This window comes from Felis catus, chromosome F2 (genome assembly GCF_018350175.1).
Source record: "Felis catus isolate Fca126 chromosome F2, F.catus_Fca126_mat1.0, whole genome shotgun sequence".
Taxonomy (NCBI): domain Eukaryota; kingdom Metazoa; phylum Chordata; class Mammalia; order Carnivora; family Felidae; genus Felis; species Felis catus.
The window spans coordinates 63,654,096-63,671,089 of record NC_058385.1 but is presented as its reverse complement, the minus strand read 5'-3'; the positions used below and the strand labels follow the sequence as shown (position 1 = coordinate 63,671,089).

The following is a 16,994-nucleotide window of genomic DNA, read 5'->3' as shown; positions in this document are numbered from 1 at the left end:
CGAGCCCATCCATGCTAGGCAGTCCCTGGAAGGGGGTAAATTAACTGCCGGCTATACACTTAATGGATTAACAGTAATAATAAATGCCTCCCGATCTAATAGCAAGTCATGAATCGCCCAGAGCCATGGAAGAAGGAGATTAACACACATTAACCCATATTTCGGCTTTGGAAGTGTATGTGAGGCAGCAGTTTTGTGATCTGATCTGGTTCTCTTTGCCACAGAGCCGGTGGCTCTCAACAGGGAGACGAGAAGGTGTGTGTTCAAACGAAAGAAGCCGTAGGTAGAGAGCATCCCGCTTAGTGCCTGGAACATGGAAAGCACAAAATAACTACTGGCTTTTATGGTGACCATGACCACTATATCCTCTTTCTCATCAGTGTCACTTTTCGGGTCTATTGGGTCCACAAGAAACCGGCAAACCTTAGAGTTAGTAAGAACGTGAACAGGTACTCGGCATTTGCGGGAGACTGCGACCTGCCACCCTGAGGAACACGTGATGTGTGTGTGCACACACCTGACCCTCTAGTGCTTACTCTCTCCTCTTGCTTCATTCTTTCTTCCACCCTGGCTGTGTCCGAGGAGCTCCAGGGCGAGGGAGATTGGGGAGGAGAGAGCAGAAATAGAGAGAGTTAAGACAGAACCGGTGTGAGATCCAGCTCTGTCCACCACTTTCTAATGGTGTGACCTTGGGTAAGCCCCTCCATTGTTCCAAGCCTCAGTTTCTCCACCCATAAAATGGGGATAAGAAAAGTCCTTTCTCTTTAGGATGTTGTGAGAATTAGTAAAATTCAGGCACATAAGGCTAGCTCAGTGCCAGGGGCACAGAAAGGACTCGATATAGCTACAAGTACTCTTACACCTCCCACAAATAACCACATTTTCAAGACACACATTTTCATTGTGCCCCGAGTTTCAGGTGAAGCCCAGAATTTCCAAACCTTAGGCCAACCAGTTCCTTGAGTCAATGCCAAGTTTTCAGAGGAGTTGAAGATATCCCTTTAAGTACCCCTCTTCAAATGACACATCAAGTTAACCTTTTCCGGACGAGTGGGCTTATCTTTGTGAACATCTGTCAGCATCATTTCTGTCAAGGTTCATTGTAAATATGGGACTGTTTGACCTTCCATGTAACGTCCAAGGCTTTACGAGCTCCTCTGTTTGCTTTTCACAATTTTTCTTTGTTCTGGGTCACCCCTTCATGACAGGTTGACAATCAGTTGCCTTTGACTTGTCTATGCCCTCAGAAGTCTTTATTTACCATTAAAGCACACAGTTTTTCAGTGCTGTGATTTAGAAAACTGGATAATTAATGACATATAAGAACTGTTTATCAATGAAAAGCAAGTAAGGCAAAATGAGAGGTTAAGAGGTCTTGTATAATGTAAATACTTATTTTATAAAACGATCTTCATGACATCTAAGTTGACAGCCCAGGAACAATTTGGTAATGCTGGGTTTCCCTGCCCTCCACCCCATACTTATTGGTTATGAATAAATAAAAATGTGCTGGAGAGGGGCCCCTGGGTGGCGCAGTCAGTTAAGCGTCCGACTTCAGCTCAGGTCACGATCTCGCGGTCCGTGAGTTCGAGCCCCGCGTCGGGCTCTGGGCTGATGGCTCAGAGCCTGGAGCCTGTTTCCGATTCTGTGTCTCCCTCTCTCTCTGCCCCTCCCCCGTTCATGCTCTGTCTCTCTCTGTCACAAAAATAAATAAACGTTGAAAAAAAATTAAAAAAAAAATGTGCTGGAGAAACTAATTTCACAATGCTGAGTTATTACCCTAATACTTCTCAAAAGACAAATGCATGTGATCAGTTACATGGTGAAACTGACATACCGGACATAAAACTGGTGGATTTCCGATTGTCGTGGCTCTGCTTCCTCAGGCAGAAGGGACTGTCGTGAGTTTCCTGGGAAGAGGGGGACTTCTCATTGAGCAGCTCCATCAGTCTGCGCCTCCGCCGGAAGTTCATTCTGAACTGGTAGAGAAGGTTGCTGTCCACAAATGGGTGCTTGTTGGACACTGAGGAGAAAGAACAGACGAGCATGACTGGCATCCTGGCCACTGAGCACTGCAGCCAGAAGATTCCACACAAAGGGGACAAAAGTCTTAAGAAAGAGTTTAATTCTACAGATGCCGCCATGAGCTTGTAATCCACACATGGTCCCAAATTCCTTCTGTACCGTGCACTTTAGAAATTTACTAATCAATTCCTCCAGGGAAGCTCTGCCTGATCTCAACCCTGATCTAAGTCAGACTCTTCCTGGTGTTGCCCCAGCCCCTACTGAACCTCCCTCCATCTGAGCACTTACCACACTGCACCTGCATTATCCATTCACTTCCCTGCCTTTCCCACTCAACTCTAGGCTCTCTGGGGCAGTGATCACGGCTTCATTTAGCCCTGTGTCCCCAGTACGCAGCAAAGTGCTAGTCCCATAGCAACACATCCAATTATTTTTTAACTTTTTTATTTGGAAATAATTAAAGACTCAGAGAGTTGCAAAAATAATAGAGACTCCATACCGTTTGTTTGCTTGTTTGTTTTGGTGGTGGGGAGAGCACATCTTTTTCTCCCAACTAAGTCACTCTGCTTAAGGGCCCAGACCGTTAATCATTCCGGCATCTGGAAATCCTAGACTACCGTGTGTTTGGCTCAGAGTAGGTACTCCATAAAAGGCTGGAAGTGAATAGTCTGTGACAGGTAGATAAGCAGCATATCCAGAACACAACCTAACTTTAAACTGTTCAGCGGCTAGTCTATACCACTTCCCCCTAAACCAATCTGTGGGCTCGTGGTATGACCGTGCTGGGTCAGCAAATGCAAGCTTGGTGTGTAGCTGTATTTATTGTGCACACTTGCTATGAGTAATTCTTCTGGTTACATGGATATCAGAGTCTCAAAAAGGTGGGTCCCTATTAAGAGAGTCCACTGCCAACGTTTAACTTAATGATTCATATGGGTGTTTCACACTCTTCAAATGGTGATAAACTAGTCACTTTGGTTAAGTGAATGATGTTGGCCCCAAAGACAAATATACTTAATTCAGGGGTAGTTCTGCATGTTCTTAATAAATAATGCATCCTTGGATTTGGGAGACGCTGAATGCATCCTGAACCAAGAGATAAGCCAATTACACTTTGATATGATATCTACACAAAGTGGTTCTTTTTTGGATAGTCAAATTTTTATAGAAATTTACTACATCACTACATTTGATAATACTATAATAAAATTTTGTAGGTAAGTTATTTATTTCTGGCAGACTTTTCTGAGTTTATTAAGATTCTTCAAATCCTCAAGTTGACCTTGGCAACAATATCTTAAATTACAACCTGAAAATACACAGTTCTATATACATTTATTAACATCTACTGTTTTCTCTTTGGACTGTGAATTATATGAAACATTAGCCCTGCTAATAAATAAATCCAGAAAAAAATTCTGAATCCAAACAAATTCCATAATGGCTAAAAGTACCTTAGAAAGTATTTTTTTAGTGTTTATTTATTTTTGAGAGAGACAGAGAGATAGAGCATGAGTGGGGGAGGGGCAGAGAGAGAGGGAGACACAGGATCCAAAGCAGGCTCTAGGATCTGAGCTGTTAGCATACAGCCTGACGTGGGACTCAAAACCACGGACCGTGAGATCACCTCCTGAGCTGAAGTCGGATGCTTAACGGACTGAGCCACCCTCGTGCCCCTAAAAAGTGTTTTTAATTGAAGCGGAAATACGACTATCAATTTAATCTCCTCAGGCTTTAAATACTGACCAAGGGTTAAAGTCATACCCATTCTCCATTCTCCACCTCCCCAGCTCTCCACTACCTATGGCTCAGAGGATAAACTGAGCACCTAAGATAAGATAAAAGGGTTAAATTTAAATAGTCCTTATTCATCACATTCTCTCTCCAATAGTGTAAATGACCTTAACTGCGACCAAATCAGGGAAAAGAAAAATTGGATTTGATAGTAGACCATACCTGTTTAACATAATGCAAGCAGATTGTAAGAACTCAAACAATTATACATTAATTATTTCATAACCACTGTTGTTTTCACAGTTACCAGCATGTACTGATGATATATTGCCATTTGGCTTCTGGGAATTCAATTTTATGATGCACCATATTTAACACCCCACTGCAAGTTTCAAGGACTTATTTGGATTTTAGTGTGTGAGGAGCAGCCACACTGTGAACTGAGTTATCTCCATGTGTTCATCCCCCAGCTGTGTGGCTGGCATAGATGGAGTCCAATTCTCCTCTCAGAATAGAAAAATGACAATTGCATGTGTCACTCGCATTGTTTTCAATGAATTATGTTGCTTCTAAAAGGGTTCTTTTTCTCTCTCTCTTATTAAAAGTTTAATGACATGAACACTGAATACCACGCACTTGCTTTGTTTGTGAGTGTAGCCTTAGGTATAAAACAGATAATCGTAGTTACAAAAGCTTAAAGAGCACAGGTAGAAGCCATACTATAGCATCAACCAGTCACACAAGGCATCATTCATGTATCCGACAATGTGAGCACCCGCTAAGTGGCGCACACTATCCCAGCCATCTATCTTAGCGTGGTGACTGCAATGTGACACCTGTTCTGTTCATCCTTTCAAGCCCATACCCTGTTTCATATAATAACAAAACAAGTAAGCTGGGACTTTACTCAACATTTTCTTATGCTGAATAACTTCTAGAAATGAGTTGCATGCAATAAAAAGCAATTGTTCTAGAATCCGATGACGTCAGTTTTGATCCCAGTTCACCAACTTGACTGGTGGAGTGATTTGGGCAGTTTATTAAACATTTTAAGTTTGCACAGCTTTGCTGTGAAGAAGAAATGGAATAACTGGTGTGAGAGATTCGGAATGTCATCTGGAATCTACTGAAATCTAGTGGTTTAAGTCTTCTCGTTCTTAGACTCATAAAGATTGACTGCAGCCTTTGGTCATTTAAGTTTCTGCACAGAACCTGTTTCTTCTTTCTGCCTTTTCTGCCCTTCTTTCAAAGAACACTTCACCCATCTCCCACACACAGGTCTGTCACCTTTTCACTCATGAAAAATACGGAATCTTAACCAGATATCCAGATCTAGATTGGAAACTATCCCAATGGGAGATGTTTAAATCTCAGAAGAGACAAAAACAAGAAGTAGGGAGTGAGTTAAGACACAGGATGTTTTAGGAAGTAACTAGATGAAGAAAGCCATTTTTATAGCCATAAATTACATATGTAGAGTCTCAAGAAATACACAATGGCTAAATGACATATAGTTCGTATTCCGGAAAGAAAAAGGAATTGGTTCTCTCCATACTTTAACATGACATTTTTTATATTAAATACAAAACCATTTGCTACATAGGAGTCTTGCTTTTTGCTAAACACAGAAGAAATTACCTCAACTATGGGGGAAAAAAATTAAAGGGAAGGAAAGACAAATCAATTGGCAGACTGTGACTGGTGTCTCTAAATCTGGAGACTGTTCCAGTCCTTCACTTCTCAGATCTCAACACTATACAGGACTTTTATTTAGAGTAAATGTGGTGTCACGAACAATTCAATAAACTTCATTCTTTGCTCCTTGAGAATATGAAGCTGTAAACAGGAATAAGTAAGAAGAGAGAATATTCAAAGTTAACATTCAAGATCTAGTATTATTATGGGGAAAGATAGGATTCAGTAGGCAGAGAGGGAAAGGATAGGACCTGAGGTCGCTGGGTGGGGAAAAACACCTATTTTGGAACAGTGCTGGGAGTGTCTGACCACAGCAAACCCCCTCAGGGGTAAGGTTCATCTTAACAATGTAACAGACACCACTTCTCACCCTCAGGTTCCTCTCAGGAATTTGAAAAAAAGACCTAACTAAAAATAACTAGTAGACCATTAAAGTATGATCTACAAGGAAGGTATGGCCATAGACCACCCCTCATATAATGGAATCGAGCCCATCAGGAATGGACAACTCAGCACCCAGAGCTATCAAGCCAATAAGGGTAGGACCTGTGAAGGAACAAGGGGGAAGGGTTGGGGTGCTGACCAGAACCTTGGAAAACAAAGACCCTTGCCTATTGCCAGGAGCATTCACTTTCAGAGGTTCCCCCCTCAGTAAAGAGAGCTTTCATACCCTGATCTTATACTCTAATAAACTTCTGCCTACTGCTCATTATATTTTGCATCCACCTCTTTATTCTTCAAAGCAGTGAGACCACGAATCCTGGGTATTGAGGTAAAAAAAAAAAAAAAATCCTGCAATATTCTGGTTGTGCTCTTATAATTACAGTTGTGATTAAAAAGTGATAATTATTGACTCATTCAATTTATATTCCTGGGACTTATGAAGACTTCCCTTTTATACTGGTGGCATTCCCAAGGGACTTGACTTGGCTTGGTATCAAAATAGATATAAAACAGGAGACAAAGCAGCCACAGCCAGAAAGCTAAAGCCATTAAATACAAGAGGGTCTAACTGCTTATGAAAGCGGGGGTTCTAGAAGCACTAAGCTCACAATGTTGTTGATATTTGGTAAGAGAAAATAGATCCTGATTCGCAGTGTGCCTTTACTTTTCAGAAAGCATGAAGGAAATGGCATGTAATCTACCAAAATAACAAAGTGACATAGTTGACTTTTTCTGGATAATGTGGCTATGTTTTTCTCTTATAAGTTATTAGGATGACTTTGACAAACACAAAGAGATTTTTAAAAGTGATTATCGGGACACCTGCGTGGCTCAGTTGGGTAAGTCCAATTCTTGATTTTGGCTCAAGTCATGATCTCTCGGTTCATGACTTGGAGTCCCGTATCAGGCTCTGCACTCTCAGCGTGGGGCTGCTGGGGATTCTCTCTCTCTCTCTCTCTCATTCTGTGCTTCCTCCACTCATTCTCTCTCTTTCTGAAAATAAACTTTTTTAAAAAAAGTGATTATCTACAAGAGGGGAAATTGGCTTCTACTCTACTGACACATATAATCTAAGGATGAATATAAACGTTTATCACCTTGAAACCTACAAACTCAGCTGAATATAGAAGACATTTTAAGCTACTTATCTAGTTGAAGGGAGGAAGGTCACATACTTTCATCTATCCTTGAAATGTCTGCTGGCAAATGACCTAACACAACAGGCATCGTGAAGTAAGTGAACTGAATCCGGCAGTGTGATAAGGGGAGATGGACGGGAGTGAGGGGAGAGTATGCACAGATACCAACTGCTCCCCGGATGCACTTCATCAAGTCTTTTTATAGGATGGTCTCGGGGCACCTGGGTAGCTCAGTTAGTTAAGCATCGGACTCTTGATTTCAGCTCAGGTCATAATCTCATGGTTCGTGGGTTCAAGCCCCGTGTCAGGCTCTGCATTAACACTGTGGAGTTAGTGCAGAGCTGTTAGTGCAGAGCCTGCTTGGGATATTCTCTCTCCCTCTCCCTCTCTCTCTCTCTCTCTGCCCCTCTCCTGTGCCCTCTCTCTCTCACTCACACACAAAATAAATAAATAAACAACCACAACAAAATAAAGGGTGGTCTTGGATCTGGGATCACGTAAGCAATTTAGCAGTGTAAAAAGAGGCCTTAAGCAGAGGGGAGATAAGGATAATGGCTGTCACGGTTAAGAAGAAAGATCAGCAAGGATGAGGATGGGGGGACCATACTACACATGTAAACTGGTGTCAAACCTAAAAGACCTTCAAGGTCACCTGAAAGAGAGGAAACCCTCACCAGCTGCCATGACTGGCATCTTCATCATCATCGTCCTCCACAGTGGCACAGGTGGGTGTGGCTCACCCTTCCCCCAGGGTACAGTGGTGGGTGAAAGATCATTCTGGGCCATCAGGGCTGTCACTCTATCCCACTCCTCACCTGCTTTCTTACCTCATACATCCCTGTACCTCCTCCCCAAAGGACCACTTAGCACCTGCAGACCTTGCCTAATAGTATTGACAAACCTCAAGGATAAACAGATGGCAGATCTAGTCCTCAGACTTAGCGCTTCTAAAAGGCTAATCAGTTCTCTGTATGAAAATATTGCACCCTCTCTGCCAATAAGACCAAGGCTTTCAGCTGTTTCACGCATCCAGGGAAGTCTTTGCACGCTTTGGTCTCCCTGCTCTTGCTAATACACAGTCCTTCAGACTAGTCCTTCAGAGTCCAAGCATCTCAGGTCACTTAGTATATTGCAGATTTTACAGACTGTCAAGACTAAAAAAAAAAAAAAAAAAAACTAATATAATGCTTTTTATTCATGTGTTTGGTGGAAAACCAGAACTGAGAATGAACTACAACAGAAGATCAAAGCTATTTTTTTTTAATCTGAGATATACTGAAGGCTGTAGCCACCCATCTCAAACCATCCTAAAGGGGATGCAGGAGTTGAAAGAGCCCTGCTTCCCAAAGGAGCAAAAGTCCTTGATTCAAGAACATTGAGCAACTGTATTTAAGTGCCTATGCCATGTAAGGACAGTGCTAGGTGCCTGGAATATAAAACTCTTCAAAAGGCAATAACAACAGTGAGTCAGAGAACTAAAATAATTACTTCCTGAGCACTGACAACAGTAATAAGAGGATATGAAAACAGGAAATTGGTTTTAGAGTATAAAGTCCTATTAGCTGACAATACTAAAACAAAACACAGTCACAAAGCCAGAACCCAATTACACCAATGTAATTGATTGAAAGGAGGTGAGGAACCAGGATCAAAGTGAGTCTAGTAAAGATGGCAGAAAAGAAGAAAATCAAAACATGGTATTGTGATTGTGTAGGTTTCTGCAGCCTCCATGTCTGACAGCCAGAAATGTAAAGGTAATAAACAGATGGCAGGTCAAAGTATGTTTTATTCTTCACTATGCATCATTAAATAATAGCCGGGTGCCTTCCAAGGACTAGAACCTTTGTTAGTGATAAAACTCAGAACAAAGGGTATGTTTTTCAGAGACTAAATCATACCAAGAGCACAGAGAGGTCTAAAACCAAATTTATTTTGTCCAGGAAATGGAGTATCTCACATACAAAAGTCAATGAAAAAACTCTGTAACTCTGTTCTAGATCTTTTGGGCTTCTTGGCATAAATCCAAAGGCCTAATGAAAGCACCTCAGTGTTGATTTATTTCACATGTATACATTCATCACGGAGTGTGTATAACATACTGTGTAAGGCCAGCATGGATGAAGCCATCACACTTATATTAAGCTCTACCCCACCAAGGCATCTGATGCTGAGAATATTGATAACAATAATAAGAGTAAGAATCGGCTAGCATTTGTTGAGTGACACTCTGTGCCAGGTCCTATGCTTAATAGCACATGCATGATTATATCATTCAGTTCTCATAGCAGCACTATGGGAGAGCTATTATGATTATTCCCATTTTACAGATGAGAAAACAGGATTACACAAGGTAAACTTACCCAAGGTTCCATAGTTATTAACTGGAAGGTCCAAGACAGAAACACTAACAGGTTGACTCTGGAACCCCATCTTGTAATCTCCTGGCTAGACTGTCTCCCAACCAAAGATATAACAATGCCAAATGAGGAAGTGAATAAGCTTACAAACACACACACACACACACACACACACACACACACACACACACACACCAGAATTTGCTTTTCTCTCATTTATTCCTGTCTATAGTTTACAGAAGGCAATTTGGATGGGCAGATTTCCACAAAACTCTTCACCAGGCCAAAACATTTATTACCTTGAAATTGCTTATTGAAAGAACAGAACGATGATGGTCTCAGATGGCCCTGGGTTGAACACCAGCTTCACTCTGTTGTATTGTTTTGTTTTGTTTTGTTTTGTTTTTAAATGATGAACTGCATTGTATTTGTCCAAATTATACAGATGATTTTTTTCACGTTCCATTTTACTCAGCCTGAGAAAACACTGGCAGAATCCTCAAGATTATTCATCTTTGATACTCATGTTTTGTTCAGTGCTGAATGCCTAGTCTTTACTAAGTTACTTAACTGCCCTGAGCTTCAATTATATTCATCTGTAATATGAGTTGAAGAACTAATTGCATAACATAGGTAAAAAAGCCCATTGTAGTTTCTGGTCCTTACAGGCACTCCATTAATGTTGGCCGTGTGTGGGTCTCCTTGAGGGCCCAAGGTATCAGTACCCAAAAGATACCTTTCCAAGGTATAAGACTTTGCAGACATCACCCATGTAGGGGAAGAATCTGGAAGCAACTTTAGGTGTTCTGGAAGAAAAGGAGGCATCCAACCTACACCAGATCAATTCAGCTGGGCCAACAACATGGAGAAGGATATCCAGTGTGATGCTAGAGGTACCCAGGAACCATGGCAGGTGAAAACCCACCAAAGCCTGATTCCCAGATGGCATTTTTTTTTTGGTGGCCATGGTGCTGAGTTTCTTTCTTTTTTTTAGTTTAATTTTCTTAATTTACATCCAAATTAGCATTTAGTGCAACAATGATTTCAGGAGTAGGTTCCTTAATGCCCCTTACCATTTAGCCTATCCCCCTTCCACAACCCCTCTAGTAACCCTCTGTTTGTTCTCCATATTTAAGAGTCTCTTATGTTTTGTCCCCCTCCCTGTTTTTATATTATTTTTGCTTCCTTTCCTTATGTTCATTTGTTCTGTGTCTTAAAGTCCTCATATGAGTGAAGCCATATGATATTTGTCTTTCTCTGACTAATTTTGCTTAGCATAATATCCTCTAGTTCCATCCACGTAGTTGCAAATGACAAGATTTCATTCTTTTTGATTGCCGAGTAATACTCCATTGTGTATACATACCACATCTTCTTTATCCATTCATCCATCGATGGACATTTGGGCTCTTTCCGTACTTTGGCTATTGTTGGTAGTGCTGCCATAAACATCGAGGTGCATGTGTCCCTTTGAAACAGCATACTTGTATCCCTTGGATAAATACCTACTAGTGCAATTGCTGGGTCATAGGTAATTCTATTTTAATTTTTTGAGAAATCTCCATACTGGTTTCCAGAGTGGCTGCACCAGCTTGCATTCCCACCGACAATGCAAGAGATCCTCTTTCTCCGCATCCTGGCCAACACCTGTTGTTGCCTGAGTTGTTAATGTTAGCCATTCTGACAGGTGTGAGGTGGTATCTCATTGTGGTTTTGATTTGTATTTCCCTGATGATGAGAGATGTTGAGCATTTTTTCATGTGTCGGTTGCCCATCTGTATGTCTTCTTTGGAGAAGTGTCTATTCATGTCTTTTGCCCATTTCTTCACTGGATTATTTGTGTTTTTTTGGGGCGTTGAGTTTGATAAGTTCTTTATAGATTTTGGATACTAACCCTTTATCTGATATGTCGTTTGTAAATATCTTCTCCCATTCCGTCGGTTGCCTTTTAGTTTTGCTGCTTGTTTCCTTCGCTGTGCAGAAGCTTTTTATTTTGATGAGGTCCCAATAGTTCATTTTTGCTTTTGTTTCCCTTGCCTGTGGAGACGTGTTGAGTAAGAAGTTGCTGCGGCCAAGATCAAAGAGGTTTTTGCCTGCTTTCTCCTTGAGGATTTTCATGGCTTCCTATCTTACAGTTAGGTCTTTCATCCATTTTGAGTTTGTTTTTGTGTATGGTGTAAGAAAGTGGTCCAGGTTCATTCTTCTGCATGTCGCTGTCCAGTTTTCCCAGCCCCACTTGCTGAAAAGACTGTCTTTATTCCATTGGATATTCTTTCCTGCTTTGTCAAAAATCAGTTGGCTGTACGTTTGTGGGTCCATTTCTGGGTTCCCTATACTGTTCTATTGATCTCAGTGTCTGTTGTTATGCCACCCAGATGGCAATTTCTTTTTTTTTTTTAATATATGAAATTTATTGTCAAATTGGTTTCCATACAACACCCAGTGCTCATCCCAAAAGGTGCCCTCCTCAATACCCATCACCCACCCTCTCCTCCCTCCCACCCCCCATCAACCCTCAGTTTGTTCTCAGTTTTTAACAGTCTCTTATGCTTTGGCTCTCTCCCACTCTAACCTCTTTTTTTTTTTTTTTTCTTTTTTCCTCCCCCTCCCCCATGGGTTCCTGTTAAGTTTCTCAGGATCCACATAAGAGTGAAACCATATGGTATCTGTCTTTCTCTGTATGGCTTATTTCACTTAGCATCACACTCTCTAGTTCCATCCACGTTGCTACAAAAGGCCATATTTCATTTTTTCTCATTGCCACGTAGTATTCCATTGTGTATATAAACCACAATTTCTTTATCCATTCATCAGTTGATGGACATTTAGGCTCTTTCCATAATTTGGCTATTGTTGAGAGTGCTGCTATGAACATTGGGGTACAAGTGGCCCTATGCATCAGTACTCCTGTATCCCTTGGATAAATTCCTAGCAGTGCTATTGCTGGGTCATAGGGTAGGTCTATTTTTAATTTTCTGAGGAACCTCCACACTGCTTTCCAGAGCGGCTGCACCAATTTGCATTCCCACCAACAGTGCAAGAGGGTTCCCGTTTCTCCACATCCTCTCCAGCATCTATAGTCTCCTGATTTGTTCATTTTGGCCACTCTGACTGGCGTGAGGTGATACCTGAGTGTGGTTTTGATTTGTATTTCCCTGATGAGGAGCGACGCTAAACACCTTTTCATGTGCCTGTTGGCCATCCAGATGTCTTCTTTAGAGAAGTGTCTATTCATGTTTTCTGCCCATTTCTTCACTGGGTTATTTGTTTTTCGGGTGTGGAGTTTGGTGAGCTCTTTATAGATTTTGGATACTAGCCCTTTGTCCGATATGTCATTTGCAAATATCTTTTCCCATTCCGTTGGTTGCCTTTTAGTTTTGTTGGTTGTTTCCTTTGCTGTGCAGAAGCTTTTTATCTTCATAAGGTCCCAGTAATTCACTTTTGCTTTTAATTCCCTTGCCTTTGGGGAATGTGTCGAGTAAGAGATTGCTACGGCTGAGGTCAGAGAGGTCTTTTCCTGCTTTCTCCTCTAAGGTTTTGATGGTTTCCCGTCTCACATTCAGGTCCTTTATCCATTTTGAGTTTATTTTTGTGAATGGTGTGAGAAAGTGGTCTAGTTTCAACCTTCTGCATGTTGCTGTCCAGTTCTCCCAGCACCATTTGTTAAAGAGGCTGTCTTTTTTCCATTGGATGTTCCTTCCTGCTTTGTCAAAGATGAGTTGGCCATACGTTTGTGGGTCTAGTTCTGGGGTTTCTATTCTATTCCATTGGTCTATGTGTCTGTTTTTGTGCCACCAGATGGCAATTTCTAACTCTTCCCAGAAAGGTTACCACAGAACATGCTGTAACTTTACTGTAGAGCAATTTATCAGGTGCTCCTTATGAGACTGAAGAGTATGGTACATTCAAAATAGGAAAAAGAAGATATTCAAAAAAGAAAGAAATCAGTGGTGAGATTTAGGTTGTTTTTTTTTTAAACTGTCTTCCTATATTTTCTATATCATTTATATCTGTATTCACCTTTTCTTATACCAAAAAGGGATATAGATATTGGAAAATCCTTGCCTACTTTTTAAAAGATAAACTTTATATTTTGAAATCATTTTAGATTCATAGAAAGGCAGCAAAATATAATACAGACAATTCCCATTCACCCCAGAAGCCCCCTAATGTTAAGATAATCATGGTGCAGTGGTCCAAACTAAGACATTAACCTCGGTTCCCTTCTGTTTCAAATATCACTTAGAGCAATAAGGAACTCCGTGTGTGGACAAAAGAAGAAAACTACTCCTTGGAAGCCCATGTTTCACAGGGAAGATCCCATAGTCACTTAATGATAAAGACATTTGTCCTTGTGGATGACAATGCTGGCTGCTGTCCAAAACACATTCTCTCTTTCTTCCGCCTTTATTATTTGCTCAGGGTAGCAGTGTGCCTGGGTAAAAGCATTAGTTCACTGATTGCCTTCCACCAAGGGGTGACCATGTGACATAGTTCTGGCCCATGTGATATAGGTATAATTCCCTGGGAAAGGCAACCTTTCCTAAAGAAAAGCAAAGTCTTGCTAGGTGACAGCTCTCGGCCATTCTATCTTCTTCCTGCCCACAGTGCAGACTTGAAGCCTGGCATCCGTTAGGAAGGGCCACACAGAGATGGATGGGGCTATATCCACCTCTTACCAGCCCAGGATTCTCCACCTGGAACAGCTTGCTGCCTGAGCTTTTCCAGGAACTGCTCTATTCAAGCCCGTCATTACTACATTTGCCATTATTTGCGGCAAAACAGAATCCTGATGCTGTTCCAAACCCAGGCTTAGAGACATGAAATTAAAAGCTCAAAAAACAAATGCTTTCTGTTTATTTGCAGCCCACACCTTGTAGCAAACTATGCTTGATTCAGAGGCCAAGAGGGATAAGACATAAAGTCACACAGACAAAAGATATGCCTTCCAGCAACTCATCTCTGACTCCCCTGTGATTGAACTGGTTATGGACAGTCCCTCGGCCTCAGTTTTTACATTTGTGGAAAAGAAATTACAATAACTTCATCTTTTAACCAACACAAGTGAAGTTAATAAACATACAGGGACACATAGATGTCTGAAAGGTCACAATAACGTCAATGCACCATTAATAATATTGTTCTGCTGTCAGCAAAAATCCAAAGGATCCCACAATGAAGAGCAGAAATTTAAGAAAGTGCTCCAGAACTTTGGGTTATATACTGGATAAGCCCTTTCTGAGTAATGAGAGAACCAGTCTAAGTGATGGCAGTCAACAATTTCTGACTTGTGGAAATATTTAAAAATCAAAGGGAATATTAAAAAAACAGAGGTGAAAGAAAATACGATTGTGAAATCAGTGTGCTGGGGAGGGGAGAATTGTCGTCACCATTCCAGAAATTTGTGTCGCTGGCACCCAGCTTTATGGGGGTGTCCAAACCAACACTGTAAAGTATGGGTAACAAGGTGCTTCTTTAACACAAACATTCAGGAATTTAGCCACAGACAAAGATCTCTGAGATGAGGGACTGAAAAATGACATACACACTCACCAGGATATCACCCTGCCCTGCAGTGGTTTCAAAAAGGTCTAGAGGGAGGCTCTCCAGAATAGCAGCCACAGGTCACATGTGGCTGCCAAGCCTTGAGGGGTGGCGAGTCCGAATTGAGATGAGCTGTAAGTGTAAAATCTGCACTGGATCTTAAAATATTGAGTATGAAAAATAAGAACATAAAATAGCTGATCGGTATTTTTCATGTTGATTACATTTTGAAGTGGTATTTTGGAGACAGTGAGTTAAAATATATTACTGAGATGAATTTCACCCGCCTCTACTGTTTTTACTGTGGCCATTAGAAAAGTTAAAAGTATATCTATGGTTTGCATTTGTGGCTCACATCATGTTTCCATTGGAAGCACGATGGGTCTAGAGTAGAGGCTGGTTTTCCATAGGAACAGACCAGCTAAGCACCGAACAAGTTCATCCCTTTAAGTGTAACACTTTGAGAGCTATCTGTCATAGAAGGTAACTCTTATCCCGAGCTTCTGATAGCCAAAGAATCGAGGGTTGTTCTTACCGCAGTCTTTTTCCCCTTCACACTATGTCCCCCATCCTATTTCCTTCATTTTGATGAGGAAGCACATTATGTTCCGACTTGATAGGAATCCCTGCTCGAGATTATGCTCTCAGCAACTGTCAAAGAGGACTTCAGAAGTCCTGGCATATGTAGCAACGTGGATGGAACTGGAGGGTATTATGCTAAGTGAAATAAGTCAGTCAGACAAAAACAGATAGCATATGTTTTCACTCATATATGGATCTCGAGAAACTTAACAGAAGACCATGGGGGAAGGGAAGGGGGGAAAAAAGGTTACAAACAGAGAGGGTGGGAGGCAAACCATAAGAGACTGTTAAATACAGAGAACAAACTGAGGGTGGATGGGGAGTGGGGGAAAGGGGAAAGTGGGCAACAGGCATTGAGGAGGGCACTTGTTGGAATGAGCGCTGGGTGTTGTATGGAAGCCAATTTGACAATAAATTATATTAAAAAAAAAAAAGAGGACCTCAGAGAGACGGGAATGAGCCAGTGGTTAAAAACCAGCACCTTCCCCTTCTCCCTGGACATGGCGGCTTTGGTAATTTCCAACCACACTGAAACCTGGGCAGGAGCCAAAGGAGTGGCTATAATAAAATGGATAGAAGGAGTGGTGAGGGGTTGGGGGGCCTCCTTACTGGGTCCAATGTCATCACTGGGACAGAGAAGAAAGTGAAGGAGAGCTTTTTAGAGAAAAAAGCTAGATAAAATGTTAGAGACTTTAGAATTTTATGTCAGTTTTAAAATAACTTATATAGGGGCACCTGGGTGGCTCAGTCAGTTAAGCATCTGACTTTGGCTCAGGTAGTGATCTCATGGTTCATGGGTTTGAGCCCTGCATCGGGGTCTATGCTGACAGCTCAGAGCCTGGAGCCTGCTTTAGATTCTGCATCTCCCCCCTCTCTCTTTGTCCCTCCCCCACTCGCACTCTCTCTCAAAAATAAACATTAAATAAAATAAAATAAATTTTTAAATAACTCTATAAAAACATTATTCTCCAAATTAGATTAAAATTGGTTATGAATATTAATTAACACATATTTTCCCAACTGTAATCTGGATATGTATGTGGTGTGTTTGTGTGTGTGTGTGTGTGTGTGTGTGTGTGTGTGTGTGTGTAACTCCTTCTTTAATTTTTAACTTAATCCTGTTGCATAGTCACACCAATCAGAGTTGACCATATGGTCAGTTTTACACCTAGCAATCACTCCAGGGTACTAATATGCTTCAGCTTGTTTGGCCAATCCTGGTGGAAGAGGGGAGGAGGGAGCGAGGAGGAGGAGCTATAGGTCCGAACACAAAAGACAATCCAGACAGACTGTCTGAGAGGGGACCCTCAGCTAAGAGAAGTGAGTTCATGTGAGTGGCTGAGAATCTAGAACCAGAGGCGGCAAGTTGGGGACTTTCTAGAGCTACAAGAATGGTCTGTGATGTAAAAGAGAATGGAGAGATTTCACTCCTTAAAGGAGAGCCTCTTAACTTTCTGTCCCACCTGCCTCCACC

General features: G+C 41.5%; 1 protein-coding gene across 1 annotated transcript in view; it reads right to left on the bottom strand.

Moving 5' to 3' along the window:
* DEPTOR (DEP domain containing MTOR interacting protein) overlaps nt 1-16,994 on the bottom strand; it is a 138,354-nt gene that overhangs the window by 42,686 nt on the left and 78,674 nt on the right. Inside the window, exon 5 of the mRNA XM_004000086.6 lies at nt 1,838-2,023. Coding sequence (XP_004000135.1) covers nt 1,838-2,023 — 186 coding nt within the window. The remainder of the gene's footprint in view (nt 1-1,837; nt 2,024-16,994) is intronic.